The sequence below is a fragment of the Scomber scombrus genome, chromosome 8, assembly GCF_963691925.1.
Source record: "Scomber scombrus chromosome 8, fScoSco1.1, whole genome shotgun sequence".
NCBI classification, from domain to species: domain Eukaryota; kingdom Metazoa; phylum Chordata; class Actinopteri; order Scombriformes; family Scombridae; genus Scomber; species Scomber scombrus.
In genome coordinates, this window is record NC_084977.1 from 29,077,657 (window position 1) to 29,098,116 (window position 20,460).

General features: G+C 38.7%; 1 protein-coding gene across 2 annotated transcripts in view; it reads left to right on the top strand.

The window, feature by feature from the left end:
- The window catches only part of LOC133984931 (carboxyl-terminal PDZ ligand of neuronal nitric oxide synthase protein-like), a 199,235-nt gene that overhangs the window by 151,806 nt on the left and 26,969 nt on the right, over nucleotides 1-20,460 (top strand). For both annotated transcript variants that reach the window (XM_062424447.1, XM_062424448.1), the window contains 2 exons: nucleotides 10,303-10,468; nucleotides 13,240-13,416. In XM_062424447.1, the coding sequence (XP_062280431.1) occupies nucleotides 10,303-10,468; nucleotides 13,240-13,416 (343 nt within the window). The remainder of the gene's footprint in view (nucleotides 1-10,302; nucleotides 10,469-13,239; nucleotides 13,417-20,460) is intronic.

A 20,460-nucleotide genomic window follows, 5' to 3' on the forward strand; every position in this document is an offset into this window, starting at 1 on the left:
GAGAATTTATTGAGAATTTACTGTTTTTAAGCAAGTTGAATTATTTGGTACAAAGTTTTTATGGTTACACCACTTAGACATTTTTGCCATAATCCTCTAATATATTCTCTCAAAATGGATTAAAATCAGAAATTTGATGCTGGGTCCACAAAAAAAAGAATTTGTGCAAGTTATTCATACGTTTATTTTCCCTCTTAAATTTGACTAAACCACATGGACACAAAAGAACATCACCGACCCATTTATCTTTGAGAAAATAGGTTTTTTGCAACTTGCACGAACCATCAATAAAAATATTTGACAGATTAATCTGCAATGAAAATAATCATCAGTTACAACCTATTTTCCTTGTTTGATGATCCCAGCAGCTGTTTTGCAAAGCGATGACACAAGTAATATGGAGCATATTTGTCACCACGACACATTATAGAGAGGAGGAATGACTCAAAAGCGTGAAGTAAGGATTATTTTCACTGTCGCTCCCTCAGCTCATGAATAAGTTTGCGACCCTTTAGTCCAACCAGGCAACCGTGAAAATATCCTTTATGTTAAACCCTGACACACACACACACACACACACACACACACACACACACACACACAGAGCCTGAGCAGAGGTCACAGTAAATGGAGGGAAATTAAGCAAGCTGGCCAGCGCTAATCACAGCTCACTTAGGGATGAGTGGGAAGTGGAGATGTTCAATGAAGGCAGGGAAGTGAGGGAGCAAATCGACTATCTAGTTTTTTTAAGACGGAGCTCACTCTGCAGATGCCGCTCCGTTACCGCTTTATAATATAACAATTTGACCTCTCTCTCTCTCTCTCTCTCTCTCTCTCTCTCTCTCTCTCTCTCTCTCTCTCTCTCTCTCTCTCTCTCTCTCTCTCTCTCTCGCTCCTCAGTCGGGTTTTCCTGCTTTCCCTCCTCGCATTTCCTACTTTTGTTTAGCCCGTACTTCCTTCGTTTCCTTCCTGCCAGCTTTATTTCATCCTGTTTTGAGTTTTTTTCCCCCCTTCGCAGTTCCTCCATATCCTCTCTTCAACCTTCCTTTCTTTCTCTTGTTACACCACCTTCCCTTTCCTGTGCCTTTTTCTCTTTTCATTCATCAGTTTGTCCATTTCCTTCTCCATCTTTTTTTCCCCCCTCACTCTCCGTTTTGCTCAGGCTTTTGTGACTCTCCCTCTCTCTCTCCTTCCCTCTCTCATTTCATCAAGCACACTCTCACTTGCCATGTCACCCACGTTACAAGTGTAAGTACATTTCTAATGGTTTCCTTATCATTGCACCAGCAAAATGATCACTTCCCCACTTTATAGTCTTTCTTTTACTCCGAAAATGAGATGAAAACAGAGACGAACCACTATTGGAGGGGTTTCAAATGCTTCCACATCAAAGGGAAAGTGGCGTGGGCAGGCAATGCAATGATGGTAATCCTGTGTGAAGATTACATCCTCAGTAACCAACCCTGTGGAGTCACAGCCAACAACCAGCAGCCCTAATCCCCTTACACTACCAGTGGGAGAGTCACTGTTTTTCAATCTTTTTTTCTGAAAAGGAAATGGTATCATTTAAACAGCTTAATCAACAAATTCTACATTTTTTGCAAGATTGCAGAGTAATCCCTAACATCTTGGTGTTTTTTGATATTTGGTGCTGCCGAATGCTTCTTTGCTGAAGTGGTTTTGGAGCGTACTCTCCAGTAATAACAGGTCATCAGTGTGTGATCTTCTTGCTGGATTTTGATTTTCTGTAAGTGGCACTTTTTGCATTGTCTGGTGAGTCCTGCTGGCTCATTTTAACCACATAGTTCCCTCTTAGTCACAAGCAAACTGAAAATATAAATCCAGATTTTTAGAGCGAAGCCTTACCATATATAGAGCTGGTATATAGAGCTTTAAAGAAATGGTCTTAAAGGAGATGCGTCATGCACATTTCCAAGTCTATATTCTTATTCTGGTGCTCTACTGGAATATATTTGCATGATTTACATTTCAAAAAGCTCCTTATGTATCTTATACTGGCTCTTTATGCAGCCCCCTCAGTTCAGCCTCTGTCTGAAACAAGCCGTTTTAGCTCCTGTCTCTTTAAAGCCTCTGTTCTGATTGGCGAGCTTCAGGAAGCTGCCCCTCAGGAGACGTCCACTGGATGAGGAAGATTAGATTAGATTAGATTCTTTAGTGCCATTGTACAAAACATGCAATGAAATTCAGGTGCACTCGAGGTTCGGGCTTAAATATCAAAAAAATAAAAAAAATAAATGCATCCATTCCATCAGCACAGCAAAACATACCATACTCTCATTCATTGCCAGCGTTGGCAATTAAAATGGGATAAATAAATCAAAAAGAGCTCATAGATATTATTGCATGTAATAATAAATAATTAAATAAATTATTGCACATTGAGTTGTGATGTGTTCTTGGGTTTGTTTGGGTGGAATGAATCTTTTAAGATGTTGTGAGTCTTCTGCAGGCAGCGGGAGGTGAAGATGTCGTCTAGGGCAGGAAGCTACGTAAACAAACAGTAGTAGGATTTCACTTCTTGTTCTTAATCTGGACTTAAAATAGAAACTCCTAACATACATCCGTGCATGTTAGTGCCAAAATCACAACTGAAATATGCGAATCGACATCACACACACAAAAAAAGAAAACCTGGATCAACCTTTAAAAGCAGCTTGTGCGAACTTTCTGATGTCATTACGCGGAAGAAGTAGAAGTAGCCTTTGCTTTTTTACTTTCTCCTTTTAAGCGTTGTAAAAATAAAGATTATAAACATGTCTAGTGAGCACCTTGTCAAGATTGGCATCGCTTCATTTGGCCATACCGGTAGGCCGATTGTTATGAAGCCACAAGGACGGACAGACCGGTTAAACTGATCAGCTGATAATTAAACAGCAGCGAGTGGTGGAGACGCAGTTAAAAACTTTAATTTCATCTTTTTTATGGCTTAAAAGTACCGAATAAAGTACTAAATACTACTTTGAGCCACTACAAACTGTGTTAAACATGTTTTTTTTATTAGTCTGTATCATTTATGATGCTTTTGGGTGATTCTGTTTCATTTACTTGCTGCACAGAGCTGTCAGTTCAGGTCGACGTGAGTGCCAAGTGCTGATTTGTGTGCCAAATTGAAATAGAGACAAAAACGACGCCCCGACCTGCACAAACTGACACTGTAGCAGACGAGCTTTGGAGTGCACGCCGTTAAGACCACCATCATTCATTGTGTACAACGCTTGTCTCCAAGGAAAGATAATAAAAAGATATTGGATTTGCATTGTAAAAGAGCCGAAAGATGGAAGGAAAGCGGGTAGCGAAATGTCAAACTGTTGTGAGAGGAGGACTAGTTAGTTGCAAAAATGAAAATTGTCCTTGGGCGCCACTCTGCTCTGGGGAAGAGATTTGAAGAAAGAAAGCAATACAGAAAAAAGACAGAGAGATGTTGCAGCCTAATTACAGCTTTAAGGAGTCATTTCAGTCGCTTGAAGCTCCTTCAATTTGGTGACGCTCTGATAAGAGGGGAGGAAACAGCAGGTTTTCTACCAGGGGACCACCACAGTGAAACACAAGTGCTGCACCTTTTTAATTGGCTCATTGTCTCGGTTCCACTTTTAGCAAGAGGTTGTTAGGTTTTTCTTACACTTTCACATTTTGAAAAGCAATATCAGAGTTGCTAAACTGGTGGCTTGTGGCCTGAAAGTGGACAGTCTATAGGCTGGTCTTTCTTCCTTTGCCTGCATTTATACTGTTATCTGACACATTTTGATTAGATGTGTTTGATTAGACGTCATTAGATGTGTTTATCTTTTCATTTATTTCAGCTGAGACCTCTCATTAGGACCCATTTTTTGTTAGCATGCATATTATTACCATTATAAATCCAATTTTCTATCCATCATGTATTTGCATCTACCAGATTACATTGTAACTACATAAATCGCAGCTCTAGTTATTAGGTCTAAAAATCTGTGATGCAGAGGAAAGAAATTATGTTCATTTTCATACCAGTGTGTCGGCACTGATGTACACCCCAAAGGAGAGAATGAACTAGACAACGTGACAAATGTAATTTGTAATAAAGCAGCATCAAAGAGGGTCTTCAGGGCATTGAGCGACATTTTTACATCAAAATTAACCATCACAGCAATCTAGCAGTGGGAGAAATAATACTGTCATTAATATATAATGGATTGTAATGTGTTGCAATCCGTAATATGTTCAATACACTGTTAAAAATCAAAGTACTGCAACGCATTATTTCAGACTAATAGTATTCTTTTATCAGACTGGAAGGGTCCTGTTTTCAGCTTTCTATGGAAGTTAATGGCTAAAACTGTTATGCATACATTTTGCAAGACTGAAATATTTCATAATACAGTAAATAAATATACTTTAAAGTTAGTTAATAGTAGTTAGATTGTATCCCACACCCTGCTCAGTTATAAATAGTGTGATGCACAATAGATAGTTGTCCTATAAATGATCAAATATCACAGACTCCTGGACTGTGGTACCATCATTATCTTATGTAATGTGTCATTATGATATAATATCTTTAGTTTCCTTGTTATTCTGCAAACACAGGTCCAATTTTTTGTCAGTTGAGCTGGATAAGGAAATATGCTTTTTTCATGTAAATACAACCTTGCAAAGGGAAATTATAATTAGCCAGGATAATCTGCACTGACCTAAAAGACAGTGACAGTGACAGTGGTATAATTATGGATCAAAATGTTGAATTATAATCATTTCAGGTAAGGGCTTCCCACAAACCGGTGATTCATAATAACAAAAAGCACAAATGACTCTGTGTTTATTTGTGTTTTCAGTAATATTTCAGTTCAGGTGTGACAGTAGAAAGAAAATGAGTTCATGTCAGCGCAGACAGAAACATACATACTAGTGGGCGAATGGAAATAGCCAGTGAGATCTCGCTGTAATAATTTAAGCATTATCATTTCTCATCTTATCAATTTTTCATTTCGTTTTTTATATTTTATCTGCAGGGCCGAGCTCCGTTTCCACAGAAACCGGTACTGGTCATTGGCTGAATAAAACCAAATTTAACCTTTTTGTGGCTGAATCAAGAACACAATAAAGCCAAGGTCTTACTTTTTATTAAAAAAAACCATTAATCTTATTCTGCATGTATTTCCTTCTTCACTGCCTCTGCACAGAACTATTCAGAGTCAGTGCAGCTCAGTGAGACATATGGCATGGACGTCTTCAGGACAAATGTGGCACTTGCTCCCAAGGCCTCAGTATAAAGCATGCAGGAGTGGCTGATGCACTGTTACAGTTGTCAGCAGGGCAGCATATGTCGACGTCTGAGTCAAGCTCCAATCTTTTCATAGCTAAAGACCGGGGGAGGGGGGTCCTGGTCCTGTCAGCTGTAAATTACACAACCAAAAGTCATCATCAGGGTGTCAGTCTTTACAAATGAGGTCTGAGTAGGCAGCCTGGCCCCAAACACACTGTGGAAACACCTCTGTTTGTTGCTAAGTGAAGGGATAATGGAAGTAAATTACTGTATTCCTCGACTCGTGTTTTTCTGTCTGGCAAGTGGATGGAGGAGGAGGAGGAGGAGGCGGTATTGAGGTCTAGTGGATGGAGCCTGTGATTCAATTTTGACTCCATCTTGTGTCTCTCTGCCCTGTTGGCTTATTATGAGTATGGAGGGAATGATGAGGTTTAATCATAGAAAAGGCCGAAAAGGAGAAGCTGAGATTAGAAAAGAGAGACTGTGGATCATGGATGAGTTGTTGAACAGTTGATTTTAATTTGAAAACACATGAAGAGAATCTTTCATTCTTATCCAAAAGCATAAAGAGATGCAGATTTAAAGGTGTATAGAGCAATTTTAGTCCACTGCACAGCCAAAACAATCATTTTATTTGATAATCATTTGACAAGTATAAAAAAGGAGACTCTTTTCCAATTGTTAAAATGTGTGGATTTGCTGCTTTTCACTTTTTTATGCAGTTGTAAATTGCATATCTCTCTGCTTTTTGCTGTTACTCGGACAAAACAAGCTTCAAGGCTCTGGGAAATTATCATGGCCATTTTAAAAAAAACATTTTCTGATTGATATTAAAAAATAAAATGTATCCTAAGTAAGTGTAAAACGGTGTGCCAATATGAGGATATTATTTCACTTTTGTCTAGAATATAACTAAAATATAATAAAAAACTACAACATAATTTACCTCATCTGACCCCTTTCTATTTAAACTCCACAGCAAATATAAAAAATGGACTTCCTGGAGTGTTTTCAGTGTGCTTGGCATATTGTCCCGCTACCTTTACAGCTTGTTTGGTAGTCTTTCCTCTCTCTTTTTTTCCCTCTCTTTGTTGTGTGTCACTATTGACGTCAACAGCCAAAAAGCCAAGAGCCTCCCCGCTACCACGGTAACAGGTTCTGTGTTACCACATTGAGCTGAAATGAGAATCCAGAGAGTCATTACCAGTTCCAGTGACTTGTACCTCCACATGAGGTGATGTAATTCACAGCAGCTCTGAAAATACGCCGCCACCCGTGTCGTAACATCAACACCGACTGCTTTCCTGGAAATGTTATAAGCTCCTGTTTAGATGTACTCTGGCATTAATAAAGCTGTTTATAAGCGCTGCACTTAAAGAACAGGATATAACATGGTTTACTGAGAAGAGGCCGTCAGAAAAAGACTGTGTGCAGTGTTCAGTGTCATTGAGTGAAAGTATAGTTACGCTCTTTAAATCAGAACCTCTTCACATACAGCTGACATTTAAAGTCCAGCTTAACCATGATTGAACTCCAGGGTTAAGCTTCTTCAAACTATCGAGAGCCACGCCACCGCTCCTGTCAGAAAATCATTAGTGAGTGATTCTGTGAACACACCCGCACTTCTTCTGAACCGTTAATGTGATTTGAAACCTTGAGAATTTCTCCTTTTTTTTAAATAGTTAAAAGCAATAACACACTAAGGACAGGAGAAGGCTGAAAAGAGCAGGAGGGGGGGCTGCTAATATTTGATTTTGAGAGTACCTTGAAGTAAAAACGGGGCGTCGCTGCTGCTACAAAGTGCGCTGAGTGAACGGTGTGCCTCCTGTCTCCTCCCTCCTCTCTTCTATAAATGATTCAAAGTATAATTGAAGTTTGAGCCTTTCAATCTTAAATTGAAATGGAGTCTCTGCTTTAATCTTGCAGACCACAGCAGACTGCGGCATAAAGTTTACATGAGGATCTGCCAATAGAGCTCTGCTGGTCCTTCAGTATAAATATAATAGAAGAATATTACATGTGTTTTCTCCAGACTGGAGGGTTTGCATATTTGTGAGTATACATATTGTACAGAGAGACCAAATGTTTAAATATTGAGTCAACATATGTGTTTCTTTTTTTCTTTTTTTAAATATGTTTTTCTTATTTTTATTAGACATCTCACAGACACATAGGAAGCGAGAGAAAGAGTTAATATACAATAAATGTCCCTGACTGGTGTTGATCACTGGGTGTTGCAGCTACAAGCAAAACCCCAAAATATGTTTCATGCAGTAAACAACAACAACGACAACAACAACAACAAAAGTAGATGATAGCACACACAGAGGTTTATGTCTATATTTTCCAGAAATCACTTAATGATCTCACACATGAAACAATAAATGGTCTCAGTGTAGCATCTAACCCACAAGCCAAACTAAATATCTCTCAAATCAATTATTCAGATTATTAATAAATTACTTGAAAGCTATAAAAACACAAACATGTTGTTGTATTCTTCTCTAAAATGTTCTCTTGGACCATAAAATAGTGTGAATGTCTTTTTTCCCCCCATAAATAAATAGATTACACTCTAGATTTCATTCTCTGGCAGCTTCATTAAGGATTAATCAAACATTTATTATTGACTGATGGGGAATTTATGTTGTCGAAACCAATTATGAGTCAGAATATGAACAGTATTATCCAAATCACAGTATAAACAACATTTTTAAACAGTTTACTGTACAACACTGTACTGTACTTATTCAGTAAATGAATTTCATACAGTCAGTTTGTCAGTTCAAACTTTATAACTAACTTTATTTCATGCACACAAAATGAGTCTCTAAACTTCATAGTAATGCTCAGAAGTTGGCACACAAAATAAAATTAGTTCCTATTATGCACACTTAAAAAAAAAACTGTTCACATCTTTTATACCTTGGAACTCAAGGCTGCTTCTGCCATCAAACATCCTTTATCTGGTTTTGTTCTCATCTAAGGTACTGTGGCAGTCTCGCCTCTTCTGGGACAAACCATTTTAATCTTGGCCTTTTTTAAACTTTGAATCTCAAGTCGATGCTGTATGTAAATTCTCGCAAATTACCGCAAACTTTGCAGTTTTAATGACAACACCACCTTTATGAAAATGTTTTATTCCTGTTTTATTGAATCCGTTTTTTACGTTTACTCTTTTATCTGCTGGCACGGGTCACTTTCTTTTAAACAAAAAAAAAAAAAGCCTGATCTATCTTTGCCGAGCCGAGCCATCCACTGAAGGACGATGCGGAACGAATAGGTCCAGGAAGTCATTCATTCCTGCTGCTATCAGCCTTTTAAATCACTTTTAAAACTTAAATTAGTATTTAATTGAATGTTGTATTGATTCATTTGTTGTGTTTGTTGTTTATGAACGACTGCTGGCTGTAAACCAAATTGCCGCTCACGGATAATAAAGAAACCTTGAACCTTGAAACAGTCAACAGTTAAATAATAATCTACTCACACTCCCAAATACCGAGATATATTTGAACATACACATTTTATGAACCCTCCAGTTAGATCAACAGTACTTCAGTATGTAATCAGGCTCAAGTCTTCTCAGTTAAATGTCACATGGTGAGATTCAGAGTGATCAAACAGAGGAAAGATTAATAATGATTACACTCACAGTCACTATTCAACCATGTGCAATAAAGATATTAGCAGTCTGTGTAATCCCCCTCACATTATCTCCAGCTCTGTGTTTGTGTGATGAGTTTTTCCTCACACATCTCCACCGGATCGTCTTTGATTGATCTGTTTTGTCTCCGACTGGAAAAACACTCGTTTTTTTCGGTCTTTGTCCTTTTTTGATGAATTACCGCACAGTAAGAATACAGTACGATTGATCAGTCACTGCCATCTGTGGAGCTGAGTCAGCCACATCCCGAAGCGTCTCATCTCGTGATCGATTTAATTACTTGCGTGAAGGTCTAAACACTAGCTCTCACTCATTAAAACATATGACTTTGGGTCCAATTGCACTTTTACCCCCTTTTCCTCCTAAAAAAATTCATGTTTAATTTTATAACCATAAGAAATCTGCAGATGTTTCTCTCATTTGTGATACTGTAGATGCCAGATCTCAGCAGCAACTTTCCACTTCGACTCAGAAACTATTTCTTACCATAAAAAAAGAATAAAAACTCACATAACATATATAAAAAGTAGCTGCTCCATCCATTAAAAAAGTGTCTGGGTGAATTCCTGTAACACCTTACATTTAACAAACACTGTCTGACTGTCTAACACTGAAACAAACCCTCATTATTTACATTTGGAGCTTGAGGTTATAACACAATCTACATTTTGCACCTTTGTAGTGCAATATCCTGCAAATATGAAAGAATATGGATGAGTGAAAATGCAGTTTGACAGACTCTTGCATTTTCCTCGTTATTTTCCTCTCGGTTTATTTTGTTATGACTGTTCCTTCTGATCGGTTCACTTCTGAAAGGGAAGGTCAGTCGGATACTTGAGAAACACATCTGTTGGCTTTTTAAATTGTTAAACGGAGCAAGAGCTGATTCATTGTTATCTGTATATGAACCAAACAGCTCAATAAAAACACGATTATACTAAAATGAGTGTAGTGATTTTTAATTAGGGGAGGCAGTCCATTTGAGGCGAAGCAGTCCATCTCCTGTAAAAGACTCTGAAGGAAACTCTGATGTAGTGTCCAATACTTCAATTAATAATGTAGCATCACGAGCACTTCAACTACTTTTTGCTCAAAATCCTGACCTGCAAAACTCTACAAATATAAAAAGATGTGCAACAGAAGTACAGCTTAGTTGGTGTTGGCTCAAAATGATGACACATAAGAAATATGAATGTCCTGCTCACTATATACAACATTTCTGAATGTTTATCATGTGGGAAAAGTGTTTAAATGGATAAGGGAGTATATTTAGACAGACCTAAAGTGTAGTAGTCTCTGAAACTGAGCATCTGTTTCTCTCCTTCTCTGGCTATCCATCTATCTCTTGACCCTCCTCCCTTTTTTTCCTGTGTAGGTTCACTTGTTGAAGGACCAGCTGAGTGCGGAGGCCACGGCTCGGCTGGAGGCCCAGGCTCGAGTCCACCAGCTGCTCCTGCAGAACAAAGACCTGCTGCAGCACATCTCCCTGCTGGTTAAACAGATCCAGGAGCTGGAGACCAGGATGTCTGGACCAAACTCAAGTGAGTGGCTGTGCATGAATGAATACTAAACACACTCACACATTTATGGGACGCTTTTGGCAGTTTTTGAATAACATCCTTTACTAGTAGATATTAGGACGTGATAACATCAGCGGATGTCTATCAGAGCTCCTCAACCTGTTCATCTCTTCTATTAACTTTTTCAGTGGCAATCTGATTGTGGGAGTAAAGAAACAAGTTTTTCAGAAACATTTATTCAAACTATCAAAAGTTGAATCCTTCGCTTAAAATTGTATTTTTCTTTATCATAACAGTATTTATTTTGTATCATATATATAAATATATATGGAAAATCTTAGCATAATGCAGAGAAATAGAGGCACACAGAGGGCTCATACATCTTCAAAGAGGCTATAAACAATCTAAATATGTAATTTCAGCTATTGAAACTGTGGCCAAGATCTGAATTAAATAAACTCCCTCATAAACAATAATAGGATGCATGTATCAGATCCTTTCTCATGTGATACATTTAGTGCTTACAGTAACAAAAAAGTTGCTCAAAATGTTCATTCAACAAACTGGATTCACATGAAAAAGAAAACTTTCTTTCTTGTCCCAAGGGATAATTAGTGAAAAGCTTTTGTACTAACAATGTAACAAACAACAATGAATTACAGTATGTGATACTAAAAAAAGGCTTTCCTGTTTGTGTAATCACACACTCCATAAAACACAATGTACTTGTTACATAAGACCAACTCTTAAGGTCCACTGATGTTTCTGCATCAAATCAAAGTGATTAAAGAAAAAAGCATAGAACAAAGTGATATGAAAATGCATGGAAAGAAAAAAAAAAAGAATAATAAACAGAGTTGTACAATGTTAGAGAGACATAACGTATTAAACCTGTCCTGTATAACGTGTTTAGTTTAACTGGCAGCACCAATATCAGACGTTCAATAAACACAGGAGCCCCGAGAAAACCTCTTTAGGAAACAATTTTGAAGGAACTTTGATTGATTTGTCTGTAAGGGGGTTTCCCACAGGGTGCCAAGAGGGGGAAAAAACAATTTAAAAAATGACAATTAGATGAGATGGGGAAAGAAAGATGGAAATGACAGAGGCAGTTAGACACACATCCATACGAGGCACTGAGAGACATTCAGCTCAGTACAGACAGCACACAGAGCGAGCGTGCTGCAGACCTAGACGGGCCTCTAAATGGAAATCCCTACATTACAGCGTCTGAGTACCAGTGTGACTTTATGCCGTTGCTTCTGTTTATCACGCTCCACACACGCTCTGTCGCCGTTCTTTCGTCCACGACCCCCTCCTGCGTCCTCCGCTCCTCTCTCTTCTCTCACAGCCTCGTTTATTTTTAAGCTTTATTCATCACTATTCATACGAGCAATCTTCTCGGCGCTATCGCGGTCCGGCCTGCCCTCCAATTGTCACCCTGCGGGAAACAATCTTTTATCTTATCAGCCGACATTTTCAGAAATTCAGCGGAAGGAAATACTGTTTGATTGCCGCCTCGGAAATGTTGGACATTTTAATTTTAATATGCACCTCAATCTGCCCACGGCCAGGAATACTTCTCTGTGGGAACACTTGAATTCAAAGTATATCTCAAATGAATCTGAAATAAAAATGGCTACCTTCTTTTTAAATATTTCCAACAATAAACCTTTCTCAAGAGACATTTGTCAATTGTCAATCAGATAACATTAATATCTGCTGCAGCCAACATTTATGCAAAGCCATCCCTAATATTATCAGTTACACCTCTCCTTTTCCTGCTATCACAAGTCAAAGTGTCCCTCATGAGAAAGCCCTATTTCACAGCCTTTTTCACAGCTTTTCACAGCATGAAACATTATTGTCCGCCTTATAGATGAAAAGAAGTTTGAACTCCATGCAGAAGCTATCAGTCCAGTTCACTGCACAATCAGTAGAAAAGCTTTTAAAGAATACTTCACTTCACTTTCTTCTTCACTTGAGTATCACGTACTCACCTCCTGTTGGCTCTGAAAAGTTTTTAGCTTTCACTCTATCGAACCGTTTAAACACTCCTCGCTATTGATCCAAATGTTCCAAACAATCTTCACTTTACCAATAAATTGATGAATATACTTTGCGAAGGTTTTTGAGTTTTTCAAGCCTATGAAACAAAGCGATCAATAGCAGAAAGTTGACTGTGGTGCAGGAGGAGTGCTTGCTGCTGTTGCTGCTGCTGCTGCTGCTGCTGCTGTCCTTCATGAAGGATCAAGCTCCAAACTTTTCAGAGCCACATTACTTCACTGAGTATTTGATACAGAAAAGATGAAGTATTCCTTTAATGTATCTTTCTCTTAGTATTTGAGCTCCAGGTCTGCACCCGGTGCCCATAAAGAAGGAAGCAAAACGTGCTTCACTGAGCAGCCCTGATGATGATGAAATGCTTTGAAATATGTTTTTTTTTCTCTTTTTTTTTTCTTTTTTGCTCGCCCAATACAAAAATGCATTGATTTATTGCTAACTGAGTGATTGATTTGGTGAGAATTTCTCAAGGAGCAGTAATCTGCTCACCCACAATTCACAGATACCTATATCACATATAACGTGCATTACTCTTCCTCTCAGTCCAACAGCTGGGGGGATAGAGGAATTTAAATCAAGGTACCATGACGTTGTGAAGCAGTAGAGGTGGAGGCAATTAATAAAAGTTACAAAATAGAACTCCCTTTCTTTCAATTTGTCTTTTTTTCCACTGTCTATCTCCTTTACTTCTTTCCATCTTTAAACCTCATTACCTCTTTTTTTTCCAGTGGGATCCCAGGACAGTTTGCTGGAGATCACCTTCCGCTCCACGGTTCCCTCGGTGATGTGTGACCCCACCACGCCTAAACCTGAGGTGTCCAACCTGAACCTGCCCCAGCTGGGCGCCAGCGACGGGACCAGCAACGTCTTCTCATCTTCCAACGGGACTCTGGGAAGCCCGCTAGGTAGGGACCAATGTCTTCTCAAACTGGAGTGTTTCCGTTTCCTCCCGGGACCCCCGGGGCCTCCGCCGCCTCGACTCCCCTCGCCTCCTTCGCCGCTCAAGGCGAATAGCCCAGAGAGCAAAGGTCAAGAGGTGTCTGAGAGCACGATGACACCGTTTTTGACCAACGATGTCAAATCTCTGAGCTGCTTGGACTTTGCCAGGTTTCGCGAGTCAGGCATCGCCTCAGAGTACGAGACGACAGACGACAGCGATGATGAGGGGGATGATGAGGAGGAGGAGGAGGAGGACGAGGATATGGAAATCTTTGGTTGGGGGACAGATGAGGAAACGCTGAGGCTGCTAAATGTTCTCAACAAACAGGGAACTCCCGACTGTCTGGGAGATGAAATAGCGGTGTAACACACTAACCACTAACCTGCTCCTCCTGAAGAACCCCTACTGTCAAGATTAAAACACGGTTTAGCCTTTACCTGTCCATTCACTTCAGACCACTCCGTAGGAATAACATGTAGCACACTAACCTCTGTCAAACGTGCACAGTTATATGTACAAGGCTTACATCAGTATATCAGTTTGTTAGTATACCAGGTACAAACAGTCAGTGCTGTCCACCTCTGACACAGTGTGATGGACATCTTTCAATTTAACTTTTAATTTAAAAGGAATAAATTCAGCAACTTTTTCTTATAGGCACAAAGCATTGATAGGGATCGTCACTCTGCAGGTGTGTACACGCAGCCACTCAGTGATTCCCAGCTGTGTGTGTGTGTGTAGGTGTGTTAAAGATAAAAGGCAGTTTTCTTAGTGATTATTCAGGTGGAAAAATATCAATATCAAGTGGGTATAAATTACAACAAAAAAACAAAACAAATTTAATCCGATTAAAGAGGGACGATTTCTGTAAAAATCAATACAAACCATGTTAAATCAAAGATGGCTCACAATTTCAGTGCCTTGATGCAACTTGTAATTTAATATTCATCCAGTAACAAATATTTATTATCTTTTAAATGATTTACTGTTTATTAATTGTAATCACGGCTTCAATTATGTCTGCTTATATTATCTAAACATGAGCCAAACATTCACCTTGAATCAGAAGGACTGTGAGTGCAAAGAGAGAGGAGAGGCAAACATGAGTTTAATACTTATTTTAATACTACAGAAGATGATCATAATTATTGGCTGTTCTGCCGATAAACACATGCAACCAAATTCATGTAAATACAGCAAAATTAATATTTACATTCAGTCTGAGCAAACCTTAAAGTTACTACAAGGAACTTTCTTTTTATGTTAGTTTTGGCGCCCCCTGTGGACAAAAGCGGTAGTGTTTTCCTGAAATGAAGACTACATTTCCCATGAACATAACTGCCCAGTGTCGTAAAGCGTACATTTGTTTTGGAAGCGAGTGAAACAAAGATGCTACTTATTTTTACTAATATTTTGCATTTTTAAACACGGCTGTTTGCAGGAGACATAGCGGAAAAGAGAGAAGGGAGGGGGAGCGTGTAGCAGTCACTATGTAAGATTAATAATTGTAATGTGACAATGGCAATAGTACCGTTCATACACCTATGTTATGTGTAAGACTACATTCACCACCACATTAGGCAATGCTGGAGGGCTATTTGTAGGGCTGAGCAATATATCGATATTATACCAATATCGTGATATGACACTAGATATCGTCTTAGAATTTGGATAACGTAATATCGTGAGAAAAGCAGTAGTGTCGTCTTTTCCTGGTTTTAAAATGATGTAATTTTGTGAACTTTTTAGCCTGTTCTAGCTGTTCTATCATTTCCTTTTATCCACATTATATCCAAATTACTGATGATTATTTATCAAAAATCTCATTGCGTAAATATATCCCTAGAATATTGTTGTGATATTGAGCGTTTTGGTCAAAAATATAATGATATTTGATTGTATCTATATATCGCCCAGCCCTAGTGATTTGGAAGTATGGGTGATCAGAAACAATCAGAAAATAACGTTTTATTTCTCTTATTCTCTGCTTTGTTCTCACTACTGCAGCTCCCTCTCTTCATTCAGGCTCCAGCTCACTGCTCCTCTTTCTCTCTCGCTCTCTTGCCCACTTGCTCATGCTTGCTCTTTTTTCTCTCGTCGAGAAGCCAAACACAAGTCTAGCTTTACTTTTAGCTTCATCAAACAAAGAGAAACATCCTCCCCTCGTCTTATAAAGCCTTTGCACTAGAATAACTTAATAGAAATAGCCAGTCTTCTCGCTAATGGTCTTGTTTGCTTCTGCAGATCGTGTAGAGGCATCTGTATTATATTGAGAAAGTTTCATATCCAGTTAAAAAGTCCTTGTAGTTGCTTTAAAAATATAAGTATCTCAACTCGAGAGACAAATGTTTTGAATCTAATCAGTAATCTATGTGCCTATCTGTGCATATACTCTTATCCCTTCAAATCTGTTGCTCTTGTTTCTTCCTTTTCTCTTTTTGCCTCTCTTCTCGATTACATGCTCAGACCTGTTATCCATATATCACACAGCCTCGCTTACACATTCTTTGAAATCTCCTCTAAGCTCACAGTTGCTGAATTTCAAACAGGAGCTCTGTAACACAATCAGGGAGCTTTTTTTTTTCCTTCTGTCTCAACAGACCGAACTTCCAAAATGTCAGTCTGCGTGAGCCCTCGTCTTCATGATAGAGATGTCAGGAGGACGCAACGTGAAATCAAATCACAAGCTAGCAAACCGCTCTTGTTTGAAAATATGTACATATACAGTATCTCCTTTTTAGTTTGGTTAGTTCAGGGGGAAGCTTTCAATATGTCAGGAGTGGTAGTGTAGCTGTCAGTCACGCCGACAGGAACAAACTGATAGAGTTTGGGACGGGACAGACTGATGAGCTCTTGTCCTTGCTGGAGCGAATGATGCCTGTGACACCACAAGTTGGAGTACAGAGTGACTCTTGAGTCGAATCCGGCGAAGAACTTTATAACTGTCTGTACATTTGGGGAGCTCATATTTAATCAAAGACTATTTTTAGACAAAATACATGTATGTGCAAACCTTGTTTTCTACGTCATTCCACGAAAAACTGATGAATTGCTCTGTCATTGACTTCTGCAGGCAGCCCTCTTTTTGTCCCCCCCTCACAATTTCTGTTGACTTGCTAGTCAGAGCATGTTTGCACTCTTCTCACTTGTCCGCACATTTCCTCGCTTTTTAATTTATGTAAAGCCAGGATTAGTTGGACCTCGAGGAACACTGTTTGTTTCTTTTTATTCATCTCGTAAACAAACAAAAAAAACTCTTCCCTCTTGCCAGAACAGCGGCTTCGCAGATGACAGCCAGAAGTGGTTTCGTTTGTTAAAACCCAGCTCTGTGTACGGCCTCCGGGCACATTCACTATTAAAGTATTCATTTTTGTTTCACCAGGAAAAGCCACAGAGTTTTCTTTCCATGTATTGTAGCCTCAGTTTATCGGAACAGTACTCCAGTCCAATCAACGCACACAGTCTGAGTCCGGTGTTTGGCAAACATAGATGCTGGAGAGATTTATAGGAAATTCAAGCCAATTTTCATTGTGTTTTCTATCTTTTGCAAAGAGCTTTAGTCTGATAGGATCAAACTAATCTAGGGAGAGTCCAGTAAACTAACGCCCAGTTAACCACTGGCTTCAGAAGGTGTTTATATGAATGGATAACAGATTCAAACTGAGATGTTATTTCTCTGAAGTTAGTCTGGAAATGTGTGCCAAGTCATGGGAACTAACATGAGAACTAACCTGATTGTGTGTGTCTGTGTCTGTGTGTGTATTATACAAATATAAGACTGCTTAAAACAATATTGTAGTCCCACTAAAATGCTTAAAGACCAATCAAAGCCTGTACTTTCACACTCAACAACTACTTAACCTTAAGATAGTAACACTTCCTGTCAACCAAACGTCATCTACAGTATGAAGCAATTCCATTCACAAGTTTGTCTTTCTTGCCTGCCTGCAGGGGAAAAATGAAACCAGACAGCCACACATTGAAATAAGCACTATGCTCCAGAGTGAATTATTTTATTACATTAACCGGAACGGACGAGCCCAGAATTTGTCATGACCAAGAAAGGAGATGCGCACCGCTGTACTCTCGAAAATCAAATAATCATATTTATATTTGAGAAACTGTATCAGTCAAATAGATGAAATGGTCAGTGTGTGTTTGTTTTAATGTTACTCAGTAAAGTGTGTCCATGCCAGCAGCTTTTAAAACAGTTTCAACACAAACAAGGGGCCATCGATCTAATTTTAGTTGCAGGTAGAGGTCTGCACAAGTGGACTCAAATTGGCTCCAAACCTGCCCGAACCCACCGTTTCTCTAAGCAACGGACCCAATTTGAAAGAGACTTGAGAGCAGCCAGACATTAGTTTGAAATAGACCTGAGGATAATTGACTCAATCCTGAAAGTGGTGAACTCAAACAGACACAAACAGGCAAAACACCGACAGGAACATGATAATCCACCAATTAAGGAGCAGCCATGAAATCAAAAAGGAACAGAAATACATGTCCTTTTAAAAGTTCACACTCTCCATCTTTTTCTTTAAAAAAAACTGAATTTCCTCCTGCAGTGATATGACGCTTCATGTGATGACAGTTAAAAGCAAGTCTACTCAGATCCACTTGATAATCAAACATAATGACACACAGACGGGAGACCTGTGGCAGCAGATTAGGACACTAGCCTGATGCATTTAGACTGAAAATAATGTGGGTCCGGCTGAGTCTTGGTTATTAGGAGCTGAGCTGCAAAGCTACCTTTTAAAAATGTTACTTGTTAATTGTGATAGTTATTACATTCTCCATGTTTTTGAGATCTTTTTTTTTTAATTGAAAGCCCTCCACATGTTTTTTTTAGATATTGTGGCTGCTTGAACCTCTGCTAAGGTTGTTTTAACAAATGCAACAAAACCAACTGAACAGTGAATAAGGTGTCAATCAAACCCGGTCTGCACACGCCTACACAGTCTGGCACACGAAGTCTATTCAGGCACAATAATTGAAAATAATGTTGTGTACCACTTACTTGCTAAACATGTCCCAGAAAGTACATCGGAGATACTTCTACTACATTGAGAACCGCTTTCTTTTTATTTCTATGGCCTTCGGTACAAGTTTCTTAGTTTCCCTGAAGTCCTTGTTTGACCCAGACAACAGGAAATAACTAAATGAAGGATGACTGTTACAATAGATGCATCTTCTCCTCCTTTTACCTCCTCTCTTTTGCTATCTCATAGTTTTTTTCTGTTTTTCTTCTATTATTTTGAGATCAGCACTGCAAAAATGTCAAGGGACATGTGTGATGGATAGCCCAAGCATCAATGTAGGAGATAAGAAAGGAGCTCAAAACTTCAAAATATTAATAACTATCAAAGGTGATTTAGATTGGGTTTCAGAAGCTGATGCAATTCGGGTCAGAGTGTGATGCGCTGATACAAAATGTAATGAAAGAGCCCTAAAAAAAATCAGCCAAAAAAAAATCTATTCAGACTTGGTGCAATAAAAGGCCAGCTGAACACATCTCCACACTGATGTTGGAATAATTCACAAAGGTGACCCCCAAGCTTATGATTCAATAATTGCATTTAATCATAGAATGTATTACACTGTCATGAAAGAAATTACTTCGGTATCACAATTTTTGGCCGGTGTGGAAAGAGGTTACCTGCAGGCCCGGAGACCTGGGTGAGTGTGGAGAGAAGGCACTCGGAGAATGAGAATGTGACGACAATATCATTAGATTAATGTAATTATAGTTATTTCTACGCTCCCGTCTTCTTCTCACCTTGACCCACAAAAGTGATCATGTGGACCGAAGTAGAGCAGAGAAAGTTTTTACGGTTTTTGGCACTCATTCGTCTTCATGATTTGTCATCTGAGGTGGTTGGAGCCCATAAAGAAGTCTTGCAACCACACACATCACAACACACTGCAGGAAATACGTCTCAAAAAAGATATTTATTACATATTTTAACTGTTTGTACCACCTGTCTTATATTTATATACGGTATGAGACAGTTTAACTGTCCCCTTGCAAGAAATTAATGGACACCTACCAGAATTTTCATTGGTCACGGTGTAAATCTTTGTGTTTCTGTTGCTTCTTGCACACAGAGGGCAGAGTGTTGCAACAAGTTTTACCGTCAGAAATGTGTTTGACCAATTAAAGGTGTGTAGGTCAGTGACAAATAAGTGTTGGCAAGATGAGCAATTCAAAAATATCTTATAAAATTGTCTTAAAAGCAGCATCAGGTTTGTTAAAATGTGCATTTTGTGTTTTTGTTGGTTTCATGTCATTTGAAATGATATTTGCACCATTTTTTAACCAAAAGTAAGACTGAATGCTTTTGAAAATGTCAAATGGTGTAACCACAAAAGAATGATAAATATTCAATATGTTATCCACCTACAGTGTATTTAAGTGAACTTATACTAATAATTACTTTTTCCTGTTTCCTGACATGATTCCCCAGAGTAAATGTAATATTTAGAACAATTGTATTCCATTACCTTTATTTAATATAAAAAGTTACAATGTAAGATCATGCCAAACTAGTTGATATGGTGTTTTATTGAGAATTTAGTGTTTTTATGGTTACACCACTTAGACATTTTTGCCATAATCCTCTAATATATTCTCTCAAAATGGATTAAAAGCAGAAATGTTATGCTGGGTCCACAAAAAAAGAATGTGTGCAAGTTATTCTTTAAATTTGACTAAACCACATGGACACAAAAAAAACTTCATTGACTCCATTGTCCATTTCAAACAACAAAAGCCACCAGATTAAGGTTAATGACTAACATGCAGGAGTCCGTAATACTGTAATTTTACCTCCGACACATTGCCAATGGAAGAAACATGTGATCCTCTCGTAGCTAAGATTGGTTGAACCAAAACTTTTCCTCTTTAAGAGGTTTGAGAAGCAAAATATTACTTAGATCTGCCAACCAGACCAAGACCTTGATGTGTCCTCACTTTATATTATTTTCCAAACTTTCCCGTTCCAGT